Source organism: Oryx dammah, unplaced genomic scaffold, assembly GCF_014754425.2.
Source record: "Oryx dammah isolate SB20612 unplaced genomic scaffold, SCBI_Odam_1.1 HiC_scaffold_24, whole genome shotgun sequence".
Classification (NCBI taxonomy): Eukaryota; Metazoa; Chordata; class Mammalia; order Artiodactyla; family Bovidae; genus Oryx; species Oryx dammah.
Genome location: NW_024070208.1, coordinates 75,317,142 through 75,330,768, shown reverse-complemented (window position 1 = coordinate 75,330,768; position 13,627 = coordinate 75,317,142). Strand labels below are relative to the sequence as shown.

At 37.8% G+C, this 13,627-nt stretch overlaps 1 protein-coding gene across 1 annotated transcript in view; it reads right to left on the bottom strand.

Moving 5' to 3' along the window:
• The window catches only part of PCCA (propionyl-CoA carboxylase subunit alpha), a 381,462-nt gene that overhangs the window by 126,223 nt on the left and 241,612 nt on the right, over positions 1 to 13,627 (bottom strand). The window contains exon 19 of the mRNA XM_040267408.1: positions 862 to 964. Coding sequence (XP_040123342.1) covers positions 862 to 964 — 103 coding nt within the window. The remainder of the gene's footprint in view (positions 1 to 861; positions 965 to 13,627) is intronic.

Below are 13,627 nucleotides of genomic sequence, written 5' to 3'. Positions count from 1 at the left end.
GGGAAGCCCAATATTCACTATACTAACATATATAATATATAAAATCAACATATAATATTCATTATACTAACTATATAACCATACAGCAGCTTCTGTGGTTCATGCTGAAAGTTAAAAAGGACCCAAGTTAAAATAGTTACTCCTGGGAATTCCCTGGCAGTTCAGGGATTAGGACTTAGCACTTTCACTGCCAGGGCCCAGATTCAATCCATGGTCAGAGAACTAATATCCCACAAGTCATATGGCCTAAATAAATAAATAATAAAATAGTAACTCTTTATGGTATTTTTCTGGCAATTTTAAATCACAGGATTGAAACATGTCATTCATACCATAGTATAAATCTTACTGCAACACCGTTCAGTTCAGACCAGACTGAAACTAAAGCAGTCCTCTCATGGATATGACTCAAGAGGTTTAAGTCTTCTAAACAAAAAGAATGTCACTGTAAGGTAAATTCAGCATAAAGAATGTCCAACAACATGAAATCTCAAGAAAATGTTATATGAGGCTTTAAGTTACTTGTCTTAAAAGAAACAAAGCTATCAAACATTTGGAATTATCATTAAAGATGCTCTTCTCTATAATAAAGGAGGAAGTATTCCTTCTCAATTACAACAGAAAAGTGAATCAGGTAACAGGAAGTGGATTTAGAATGTGGCTAAGTCTGGGAGTACATTTCCTCATTAACATAAGAGATAAAATTTTCATTTCCATTCAGCTTCCTAAAGAAGATGAAAGCAGAAACACTCCTATATTGTAGATGCAAAAGATGAGACTCATGGAATGTGCTAAAATTATTTTAAATATTCATAGATAATTTCAAGATAGTAAAAAATTTAAAAAAATAATAAAACTCACGGAGAATGTTGGCCCACTTTTGGATGCTACAACAGTATGAATTTCGTCATGCAGTTTCACTGAGAGCTCCCAGCTAGCCATTTGTGGTTTTACAATAGGCACTCTAAAGTCGAAAGAAAAGATAAGAGTTAATAATTTTATATTATTCTCTTTGAGTAAACTGATTTTCCTTTGACATTAAGTGTGCAGAGTAAAACTGCCAAACATTGTATTCCAGAACATTTCAAAAGGTTCTATTCTTGGAAAAAAGGTTTAAAATGCAAACTAGAGAGATGAAAAGTAAAAAATAGCACACACAAACACTCCAAAGACAGCAACGGTCATTCTGGGGAAATTGTGGTTCCATCATCTGTTCTATGAATCTGAGTTGCCTAATTTTTACATTCCTTCAAAATTTAACCTTCTTTAAGCATTATTTTGTTTTCAGTATTTGGTTACTTTTCTAGACTGTTTTTAAAACCTTATAATACTAGTCTCATTTCTCCAGCTTGAGTTAAATTTGTATGCAAACAACTGCGCATGTATTTAATTTGATGAGTTTGGACACATTCATTCACTCATGTTATCTCACCACAATCAAGGTAATAAAACATAGCTATCATTTCCGAAAGCTGCCTTATGTCCATGTGTTTTGTTTCAGTTGTTTGTTTGTCTGGGTGAGAAAACAACGTCAATGATGCTAATCTTAGCACACAGGTCTTTTCTTGTGATGATTAATGGTACACACTCCAGAAAAATTGGGACAAGCAGTACCAAGGTCCAGCCTCAGCAGAGTCCAGGGATATCCTCAGGATGGACGACATCGGCAAATGAAGATAGATAGATAAAGAGATAAAGAGACAACACAGGGTGACCAAGCTTCTTCGGTGAGCAAGGCCCGTTTACTTTATTCTTCTCGGGGCTTTTATACCCTGAGTTATACATACAGCAAGGTGAAAAATGCAGAGTCAACTCAACATTCCATCAGTAATAACTTTTATCAATATCAGGTTCCTTCTTGTAAGAGTCTTATTCTCTGTACATCATCTTCTGTTCCGGAGGCCTGTTGATGTTCCATGACCTCCTTTTGATAAAGGTTGGTCAGCCAGAACACCAGAACAATGATTTTTTCCTTAAAGTGTTTCCTTTTAAATTCTTAGCCTGCATCACCCTTAAAGTACAGAGTTACATTTTTATGGAGCAAAGATTCAGCAGGTTACAGCAAAGAAAGAACTTATTAACTCAAAGTCTAATGTTGCTAATGCTAAGGCTATTACTTGTTTTTTCTACATCCTGACTATATGCACTTCCAGGAACACAATGGATAAGGGATGTGAGAACTTGGCAGTAAGCATAGGCTCAACAATATTACAAGAGTCTGGATAAACCTGCCAAGTAAGCTACAATGCTAACAGAGGGTTTGAAACACTCCTTTCATGCCCAGGAGATTTATCAGCTAGAGCCCTAAGTTAACTCTTTTGGTCAGAGACAGCCCCTTGCTAATGTCAGAAGAGCTGGTGAAAGACATAAAATAAGACAGACAGATTCTGGTTCAGGGGTAGATGCTCGAGCAGGTCCAGGGGGTCCATCGAGTCCTGAGGCCTTGCTCATCAGGACTCTTCCGCGTGACCTTGTCATGGGTCGGGTGGCCCAGGGATTCCCTAGAGTCCTGCATGACCTTGTCATGGGTGGGATCTCCCGTGCTGGCTCCCAGCATAGCAGCCTAAGACAAACAAACATTTCAGAATACAAATGTTTCTACCAATTTTTTAAGCTAACAAAATTTTAATGATTTCTGACTTAACCTCATTTAAGTAAGGCATATTTACATTATTTATATTGACTAAGCACTAAGCATGTAGTATTCAGACTCTGCCTTAAGTCTTAGTTCTAAAAATAGGTTGCAGGGCAACACTTTAACATCCTCTGAATTTCAAAGGAGTCTCTATGTAGTCAATTTAAAAAAAGCTACAAAAACTATGACTAGAATCAAATCACCTCTAGTCACAATGTCTAACGGAGGATGATTAACAATTTAGGTGAATATTTGGATTCAGCACACTCTTTACTGAATTATTTTTTGGAGATGAAGGAAATGTTTTTAACACTGCTGCTGCTGCTGCTGCTGCTGCTAAGTCGCTTCAGTCGTGTCCAACTCTGTGCGATCCCACAGACGGCAGCCCACCAGGCTCCCCCGTCCCTGGGATTCTTCAGGCAAGAACACTGGAGTGGGTTGCCATTTCCTTCTCCAATGCATGAAAGTAAAAAGTGAAAGTGAAGTCACTCAGTCGTGTCTGACTCTTTGCGACCCCATGGACTGCAGCCTACCAGGCTCCTCCGTCCATGGGATTTTCCAGGCAAGAGTACTGGAGTGGGGTGCCATTTCCTTCTCCAGGGGATCTTTCTGACCCAGGGATCGAACCCAGGTCTCCTGCATTGCAAGCGGATCGCTTACCCTCTAAGCCACCAGGGAAGCCCAAGATCATGCCTTACTTTTCTGTCCCCAAACCCCAGTGCAGGCTGGGGCGGGAGGGCTGAGGGTGGAGGTTAGCATGAATCAGAGGAGCACCCACTAGGTGCCAAGCCCCTCACAGACACGGCCCATCTCCCCAGGGACACAGCACCAGCTGCCAAAGCAGAGTGAGCCTTGAGCTCCCAGGCTCGACTTGGCTGCCTGCGACTACGGGGGTGACCTCACGATGCTCACCTGGAACCTTCAAATGAGGTCAACACCCCCGTCCATCCCCCGCCACCAAGGAGTACCACAATGACAGACTGCTATGTGACCTGGCTTTCTGGAATCTGCTATCTGCCACAGTTGGACTCCTGCTCAGGACTGTTGTGTGGTTTTCTACTTTACATCAAGATAAACTTCAACAGAGCTAGTGGTAAAGAACCCACCTGCCAATGCAGGAGATGCAAGGCACACGGGTTCAACCCCTTGGTTGGGAAGATCCCCTGGAAGAGGGCATGGCAACCCACTTCAGTATTCTTGCCTGGAGAATCCCAGGGACAGAGGAGTCTGGAGGGCTGCAGTCCATGGGGTCACAAAGAGTCGGACACGACTGAAACAACTTAGCACACATACTCAAACCTTCATCAACCAACAATCATTCAAGTTCCTTAAAATAAAAGAGGACCCCACTCTTTGTATTTATTTTTGACTATTCCCTGACTTGTATATCTGACTGGGGCAGGGCCTTAAATTACTTCACAAAACAAACTGAGCTGAGCTGACAGGAGCAGGAGAACAAACTGCAGTGGTTAAAAACTCTGGATCCGGTGACTCGAGAAGGCAGAAGAAAACCCAGCTCTGTCATTAAGCAGCTGTGACCTCGAGAAAAGTCTGTTTCCTTATGTATAATATTAAGACAGTAATAGTGTCTGGGTCACAGTGTGTTGAGGATAAAATTAAACAATGCAGGCAAGTTTTCATTTTCTTTATTATTAGAAATATTTCATAATAAATATTTCATATTATCCCACCTCTAGGCCTATGGAGAAGGAAATGGTAACCCACTCCAGTCTTCTTGCCTGGAGAATCCACATGGGCAGAGAAGCCTGGTGGGCTACAGTCCATGAGGTCGCAAAGAGTCGGACACGACTGAGTATGCATGCTCAGTCATGTCCAACTCTTTGCGACCCCATGGACTGCAGCACGCCAAGCTTCCCTGTCCATCACCAACTCCTGGAGCGTGCTCAAACTCATATCCATCGTGTTGGCGATGCCATCCAACCATCTCATCCTCTGTCATGCCCTTCTCCTCCCGCCTTCAATCTTGCCCAGCATCAGGGTCTTTTCCAATGAGTCAGTTCTTGGCATCAGCTGCCAAAGTATTTTTTATGCTTAAAATTTTTCACAATGCAGAGGCCCAGTAACTCCCTCCAGTAAATGTGGCGCCTCCGTTTCCAGAGGCATCTTGGGAAGCTGCTCATCCTGGCATCCTGTTCAAAAGCAGGACACGTTTTCCCAAGGAAAGCAACCTTACAGATGGTGGCGAGACGTTGTTGCTGCTCTTTGGAATCTAGCTGCTATTTATTTTTCTGTTGTTTTCTTTGGATCCACATCTGTTTCATACATGTTGGAACCTGCCCTGACAGGGACCTGCAGAGCATGCAGAGGCTCTTTCGAGTTAAAAGGCTGCGGGTCTCATCTCAGCATGTTCATCCGACTAGCATTGTTACAGGGAACTCATCCGATCCTTTGGAGCCAAAACTTCCATGCTTTAAAATAAGGATCAGAGCAGGGACAGTGAAGTGACAGGGGAGGCTGCTGCTGCTGCTGAGCTCACATACGATGCCTGAAGCAGCAGTTCTCTAACAACGTAGCAAAGAGGCTCCTCTGTGAAAGCAAGACCTTGAGACACCAAGAACACAGGGTCAAACAGTGGAATCTCTTTACAGGAGTTCATTCTTCTACAAACAAAATTTGTTAAGATTCCTTCTGGCTCTGAATAAGTTTTAAGGTAGTTTTGTTTGGTTTTAAATAAAATGGATGGGTTTGGGGGCATACAGGCCCAATATAAATACGAATAAGTTCTTCAATGGAAATAAGCTGTAACTATAAACTATAAAGATAGTAATACATACCAACCTGAAAGCATATGTGTTCTATTTCTGCAAAATTATTGGAACCACATTAACAATAATTACTTCAAAATACTGATATTAACTCCACCAGCACAAACATCTTCATAATGGTAATAATCACTGAAAGTTATATTTTAAATTTTAGAAAAACAATTATATTTCTTCATGAAATTCAAAACAGTCTGAAAGAGGACTTTATGAACAAGGTGGAGCAGGGCAGAGTCTTAGAGCTTTACTCAAGTCATCACAATAATGATACGCAGAAAACAGTCTCCTTTCCTGATGTATGTGTCTAGTGAAAGAGACTGACATTTGATCAAAAATTTCATCTGGGCGACTTATTAGGTAACTGGAAAGCTGATATCATTTAAGCTACTACTTCAAAAACAAATACACAAAACAGTAAAAAGGAATTCATATAAACAGCTACTCACAAAGCAAATCAAATAACAGCTCTTACCCAGACCTGTCCACTTTGATTCGCATCTGCTAGTACGAATGTGTATGCTCAATAAAACTAAATTATCCTATATTTCATGGTAAAAGCTGTCAGCTGACTGTCACAAATGTTAATGGTACAACATTTAAATTTACTGGAATATTTCTTACTCAAAAAGGTACAAGTAATACTAAGTCAAGCATGTTAGTACTACATGTCATTTGTTACAGCAAGTTTTGTGTAAACATAATGAGTAGCATCTTTTGTTATCAAGGATCATAAGCATCTCAAAACCATACTATCACACACTCAGAAACGCTGGTTTGCCATTGTGCCATTACCTATTTAGGGCTGAAACACTGAGTTAAAACAATGTTAGTGCTCAAAGAATCATTACGCGACCCTTCATCATAACTTTCACAGTGGGTGGTCTGTAAAATGATCAAGAATAATATGCGGCATTCCACGGCCGCGGAGGTCAGCTTCTGCATACAAGTCTTTGCAGGAAGAAAAAGGCCTTCAGAAAAGTGGGCCATTCATCTGCACCAAGTTCAGAGAATTTCCAGCACGGTGAAAAGATATGTTATGCAAGCACATAGATGTATTCAGTGGGGGTAGACAGAACCAGTTACATGGAGACTACAAAGGAGCCCTCCCATGGCTCATGAATAAGTCGAGGAAATGATCAGAAAAAAAAAGGAGAGAGATGTTTAGACAGATGGCCCACTTAAAATGCCTGAGACAGGGCATAAGCAATTTTAATGAAACTTTAGATCTAGCATATGAATTGTGTCTTATTTCGTCCAGGGGGGTAAAAAAAAAAAAGAAAGAAAGCAAACCGAAGAAGACAAAAATTCAACAATTTGCTGAAAAGCCCAGTTTTAGCAAGTTGGGTTGGAGGAAGAGTCACAAATAAAAGTTCTATTAGTGCAATAAATTCACATAAAATTCTTCACAGAGCCATCAGCCATCAGAATGAATATGAAAAAGCATGGAATGAACAGATTAAAAGAATTTTAAACAGAAGTCTACTGCCAAACCAAACAAAAATCTAAGCCTTATTATGTGAGAACTTACAACACTCCAACATTAAAGTTCATCACTGCAGAAGAAAGATAAAAGCAGCATTTTCAGAGAACCTCTTCAAAGCTAGAACTTGTCATAGCAGAGGAACAGAACTCTGCCTGTATGCAATTTAAAATGTGTACGTGAGAATATAGGAGACTGTGGAGGAGAACGTGTATCACAAAATCGTGCCTAGAAGGAGTTAGGGAATATCCCCAAGTCTAGTTGCATTAGCAATACAAATAGTTACACAAATGACACCTGAATCTAGAAATGAACCACATTACCTATAATCTTAAGTATATTTTAATATTATGCAAACTACATTTTTTTCTTTCACCAATAAGGCTTTATGGTTCTCAGTCTGATCTCTAGGTACAACTAGTGACGAAGACAATGCTGGTAGTGCATAGCCATCACCTTGGCAGTGTCTGACTGATCACTACATGACCTGGGCCTCTCTGGTGGCTCAGTGAAAAAGAATCCACCTGCCAATGCAGGAGACATGGGGTCGATCTCTCATCTGGGAAGATCCCACATGCCATGAAGCAGCTAAGCCCGTGTGCCAGCACTATTGAGCCTGGGCTCTAGAGCCCAGGAGCCGCAACTACTGAGCCCACGTGCCTCAACTACTGAAGCCCGTGTGTCCTAGAGCTGTGCTGTGCAGCAAGAGGACCCACTGGGATGAGAAGGCTATGCGCTGCAACTAGAGAGCAGCCCCCACTCGCCACAGCTAGAGAAAAAGCCCTCACGGCAACAAAGACCCAGCACAGTCAAAAAAGAACCCAATTAGTAAAATTATTTTTCTAAAGTTACATGACCTCTACAAGTTACTATACTTCTTGTGCATCAGTTTCCTTATCAGTAAGACAAAAATAGTAGGACTATTTAATTCACATGTTGATTAAATGAGATAAAAGGTGTAAAATGATTAGACAGGTGCTCGGCACATTAAAGGCTAATTAAGAGACACTATCAACATTATCATGATTTGTTTGGTGCAGTAACATGTGAAACCCTCCTCTATTGTTTCAACAACCTGCTATTCAATACTATACAATTTAAATACAGTGAAATTTAAAAATCTTAAGTTCCATCATTTATCTTTCCAATAAATCTGCCCCTTCCCAACAACAGTTCAACTATAAAGCTCCCCATAAACTTCAAAAAATATGTACTCCTGTGTTTGGTTTTTACCCAAAATAATGTTTCTGAAGTTCATTCACCTTGACTTGTTCATTCTTTTTTGGCCGCTGAGTAGTGCTCTGTTGCATGCAAGCACACTAAATGAGTTCACCCTTTATTGACAGGCTTTTCTGTGGTTTCCACTTTGGGGCTCTCATGAACAACTATAAATATTCTTTGTACAAGTATTTTTTGAGGACTTATGTTTTCGTTTCTTATGCATAAATATATCTTAATCTTAACAGTGGAAATTCTATGATGAATGTACATCCAGTTTTATTTCTGGACTTCTATTCCACTGATCAATGCATTTATTCCTATGCCAGTACCACGCTGTCTTAATTACTATAACCTTGCACTATGTTTTAAAATCAGGAAGTATGAGTGTCCCCCCCCGCCCCGATTTTGTTGTTCTTTTTCAAGACTGTTTCGGTTACGCTGAATCTCTTGCACTTTCACATAAATTTTGGAATGTGATTATTTCTGCAAAAAACACAGCTGGGATTTAATAGTGATGGCATCAAATCTGTATATCATCATTTTGTCTTCTGATCCATGAATGTGGGATGTTTATCCATTTATTTGTCTTTATTTAAACAACTGTTCTGTACAGTTTTCAGTATACAATCTTACACTTTTTAAAAAATTTGCACTTAAGTACTGCATTCCTTTTGCTGCTACTGTAAAATAAAATTGTTAATTTTATTTTTGGTTCACAACACTTCTATTGACATGCCACTCTTATATTCCACAACCTTGCAAAAGTTATTTATTATTCTAATAGGGTTTTTTTTTTGTGTGTGTGTGAATTCCTTAAGATTTTCTATATATAAGAACATGTCACCAGAATTAGAGATGGTTTATTTCTTCCCCATCTTGATACCTTTAATTTTTCATGCCAAACTGCCCAAGCCAGAAACTCCAGGAAAATGCTGAAAAACTAACAACAAACACTCATGTCTTATTCCTGACCTTAAAGGAAAACATTCAATTGTGTGCCAATAGATATGATGTTAGCCGTGGATTTTTCATAGATGGCCTTCATTGGGTTCAGGAAGTTCCCTTCTATGCCTAATTGGTTGAGTGTTTTATCATGAAAGGCTGCTTGATTTTTCCAAATGTTTTTTCTGCATTTCTTGAAATAAGTCTGTGGATTCTGCCCATCATTAATATGATTTATCACACTGAATGATTTTTGGATGTTAAGCCAACTGTGTGTACCTAAGGTAAAACTCACTTGGTTATGGTACATAATCATTTTATATATTCATGAATTTAGTTTGCTAGTATTTTGTTGAGGATTTCTGCATTAATATATGAGGGAGGTTGGTCTTTAGTTTTCTTTTTTTCTAACATCTTTATCTGGTTTTGGTGTTACGGTGTAATAATACTGGCCTTGGAGAATGAGTTGCAAAGTTTATCCTTCTTTTGTATTTTTTGGAAGAGTTTATAGAAGATGAGTATTAGTTGATTTCTTTCTAAATACTTCACTGAATTCACCAGTGAAGCCATTATCCCTGGGCTCTTCTTTCTAGGAAATTTTTTGAGAATTAATTCAATCTCTCACAGGTCTATTCAAATTTTCTATTTTCTCTTAAGTTAGTGTTGGTAGCTTGCATCTTTCTACAAATTTCTCCATTTTATCTAAGTTGGCATATAATTATTCACATTATTCCCTCATCATGTTTTTAATTTTTATAAGGTCAGTATGTACAATACTTATTTCATCACTAATTTAACAATCTGAGTCTTTCTCTTGGCCAGTCTCTCTAAAGGCTTGTCATTTCCAGTGATCTTCCTAAGGACCAAATTCTGCTTTTCTTGATCTCTACTGTTTTTCTATTTTTGATTTATTTCCTCTCTAATGTTTAGTATTTTCTTTTCTCTGCTTGTTTTGGGTTTAGTTTGTTCTCCTTTTCCAATTTTCCTGAAATGGAAGATAAGGTGACTGACATGAGACCTTCTTTTAATTCATTTTATTTGTTTTGCTGCACTGGATCTTAGCTATGGCATGCGGATCTAGTTCCTTGACCAGGGATCGAACCCAGGCCTCCTGGCACTGGGAGCACTGAGGCTTAGCCACTGGACCACCAGGGAAGTTCTGAGATCTTCTTTTTCAATATGTGTTTACAGCTCTAAACGTCCCTCTAACCACTAGATGCATTTTATAATGTTTTTTAATGTTCTGATCTTGTTTTAATTTCAAAATATTCTTCTAATTTCTTTGTGATTTCTTCTTCATCCCATTTGTTATTTAGGAGTGAATTATTTAACTTCCACAAATTTGGGACTTTCACAAATTTCCTTTTTTGTTGACTTCTCATTTCATTCAACCGTGTCTGGAGAACATACTTGGTGTATTTCACTCCCTTTACATGTACCAAGGCATGTTCTATAGCCTGGCATATGAGATGCTTTACCGTGGAAAGTGTTATACATGCACTTGAGAAGCTGCATGTTCTGCTGTTGAATGTATTCTTCTATATAGATATCTTCCATTCTTCTAATTTGGTTTATAGTGTTACACAAGCCTTCTACTTCCTTGTTCATCAAGCCTAGTTCTATCCAACTATTACTGGTGAATTGTTAACTTCTCATTTCAACTGTTGCAGTTTTGCTTCATATATTTGGGGAATGCATTATCAGGTAACATATATGTTCAGAATTGTTATAGCTTTCTCATGGATTGACTGTTCTATCATTATAAAATATCCCTCTGTCTCCAGTAACAATTTCTGTCTTAAAATTATAATTATACTAGTATTACAAATATAGTATGTCTGATAACTCTATCCTTTTACCTTCAGCCTATTGTGTCTTTGTGTCAAAGAATATTTATTGTAGAAAGAGTATATGTGATCTTATTTTTTTATCCACTATACTAATATCTGCCCTTGATTGGTGTGCTTACTCCATTTACATTAAATATACTTCTTCATTAAGCAAGATTTACATCTGCCATTTTACTTTTTGCTTTTTGTATCTTTTTTGTTCTACTCCTCCATTATTGTTTTAAGTAGATATTTTTCAGTGTACCATTTTAAATCCCTTGATGGTTCATACACTATTTTTTAAAGCTATTTTCTTAGTGGTTACCTTAGGGATTACAACTTGCACCTTATATTTAAACACTATAGTACGGATTAATGCTAGTCATTCAGTCATGTCTGACTCTGAGATCCCATAAACTGCAGCCTGCCAGGCTCCTCTGTCCACAGGACTCTCCAGGCAAGAATACTGGAGTGGGTAGTCATTCCCTTCTCCAAGGGATCTTCCTGACCCAGGGATGTGTCTCTTGCATTGTAAGTGTGTCTCCTGCACTGCAGACAGATTCTTTACCATCTGAGCCACTAGGGAAGCCCGGATTAATGCTAACTTAATTGCAAAAGCATATAGAAAATTTGCTGCAATTGATAGCTTTGTTTTCTCTACCATTTGCCTTCTTATTGTCATACAAATTATATTTGTATATATGATATGCCTGTAAACTTAGAATTAAAATTATTACATTATGTAATTATTTTAAATAAGAAAAAAGGGGAAAAGATATGACTAAAACTACATTTATACTGTCTTTTATATTTACTGACATAGTAATCTTTAATCAGTGCTCGTTTTACTTCATACATATTTAAGTTTCTGTTAAATGTACTTTCATTTCACCTTGAAAAACTTCCTTTCATATTTTTTCTTATATAGGTCTGCTAGCTTTGGTTTCTCTTATTTGTTTCAAAAGTCTTAATGTCTCCTTCATGTTTAAAAGTTAGTTTTGCTGGATACAAAATTCTTTGTTGACATTTATTTTTAATTCTTTAGCACTTTATATATACCATCCCATTCTCTTCTGGACACCTTGGTATCTTATGAGGTGGGAGCCCTTAATCTTATTGAGGATCTCTTTTACATGATGAGTCCCTTTTCTCATGCTGCTTTTAAGATTCTTTTTGGTTTTTGACAGTTTGACTGTGATGTGTGCAACTGTTGAGCTTTTTGAGCTTATTCTACCTTGGACTTCGTTAAGCTTACTGAATGTGCAGATTAATGTTTTTCATCAAATCTGGGATGTTTTCAGCTATGATTTCTTTAAACAGTCTTTCTGCTCCTTTATCTTTCTTCTTTTCTGCTTCTGGGACTCTCGGCATGTATGCCAAGATGTATGCCAGTACATCTCGGTGTCCCAAAGATCTCCAAGGCTCTGGTCATTCTTCTTCAGTTTCCTTTCTGTTCTTCACTTTGGATAATCTCAATTGATAGATCTTCAAATCTGCTGATTGTTTCTTCTACCACTCAAATCTATTATTGAATTCCCCAGTTCATTTTCCCACTGCGGGCACTGTACTTTCATATCTAGAATTTTTATTTGCTTAAAAAAAAATTCTATCTTTTAAAAAAAATATATATATTTATTTATTTGGCTGTGCCAGGGCTCAGCTGGCATGCAAACTCTTTGTTGTGGCATGCAGGACTCAGTTTCCTGACCAAAGGTCAAACCCAGGCCCCCTGGATTGGAAGGATGGAATCTTAGCCACTAGGGAAGTACTGATTTCTATCTTTTTATTAATATTTTCTATTATGTGAGATATGGTTGCCATGATTTCCTTTAATTGCTCACACTGGACTTCCTTCAATCCTTCAAACATATTTTTAATAGGTTATTTAAGGTCACTGCATAGTGAGTACAGGGTCTGGGCCCCTCTTGGGCAGTTTCTACTGAGTTTTCATCCTGTGAATGGGCCACACTTACAAGTTTATTTGAATGTCTTATATAACCTTTTATTGAAAATTGGCACACCTGCAAATGAGATTCTCTCCCCTCACCAGGCCAATAAGTTCCCTAAAGTGCAGGAACTATTTTATTATTACTCTAAGCCTAAGCATCTTAACACAAGGAGTACCATTTGGTATTTTTGAAACAATCTAATAACTCTAATTCTGAAGGTAAAAAATTATCATCATTAAAATATATACTCAGGAATTTACTCTGATGAAAGTTAAGTGACCTTTGTAAAGTAGATGGTCAGGATACTGGTCATCTAAACCAGTGTTATATAGATTCAGAGTTGTTAGTTACAAATGAACATTTGGAGTATGAAATCAGTCTGACACACTGTGAGAAACCAGAAATTTAAAAAAAGCACTAAATCATAAAAAGATTTTTTAAAGGTGGTTTAAAAGAAAAAAAATAGGCAGCTTAATTCAGAGTTTATCCTATTGATTAATATGAAAACCTCAATGAGTGTAATAATGGAAGAAAAAGATACTTTAAACAGCTACTATATTAACATCTTTGGAAAAAATGCATTCAAACAATATGGGTTACTAGTTGCTGCCTTTCCTTTTCTTATACATTTCTTTATATTTCTTAGAATATATCAAATTTCATAAAACTTATTCACAGAATAAATTTTACTGAAACTATTATTGGGATAAAGATGAAAAGCTAGCTCTATAAGTAGAAATTCAAACCTATTCAAACCAAAGAATCAAGATCTAAATAAACACAACGCA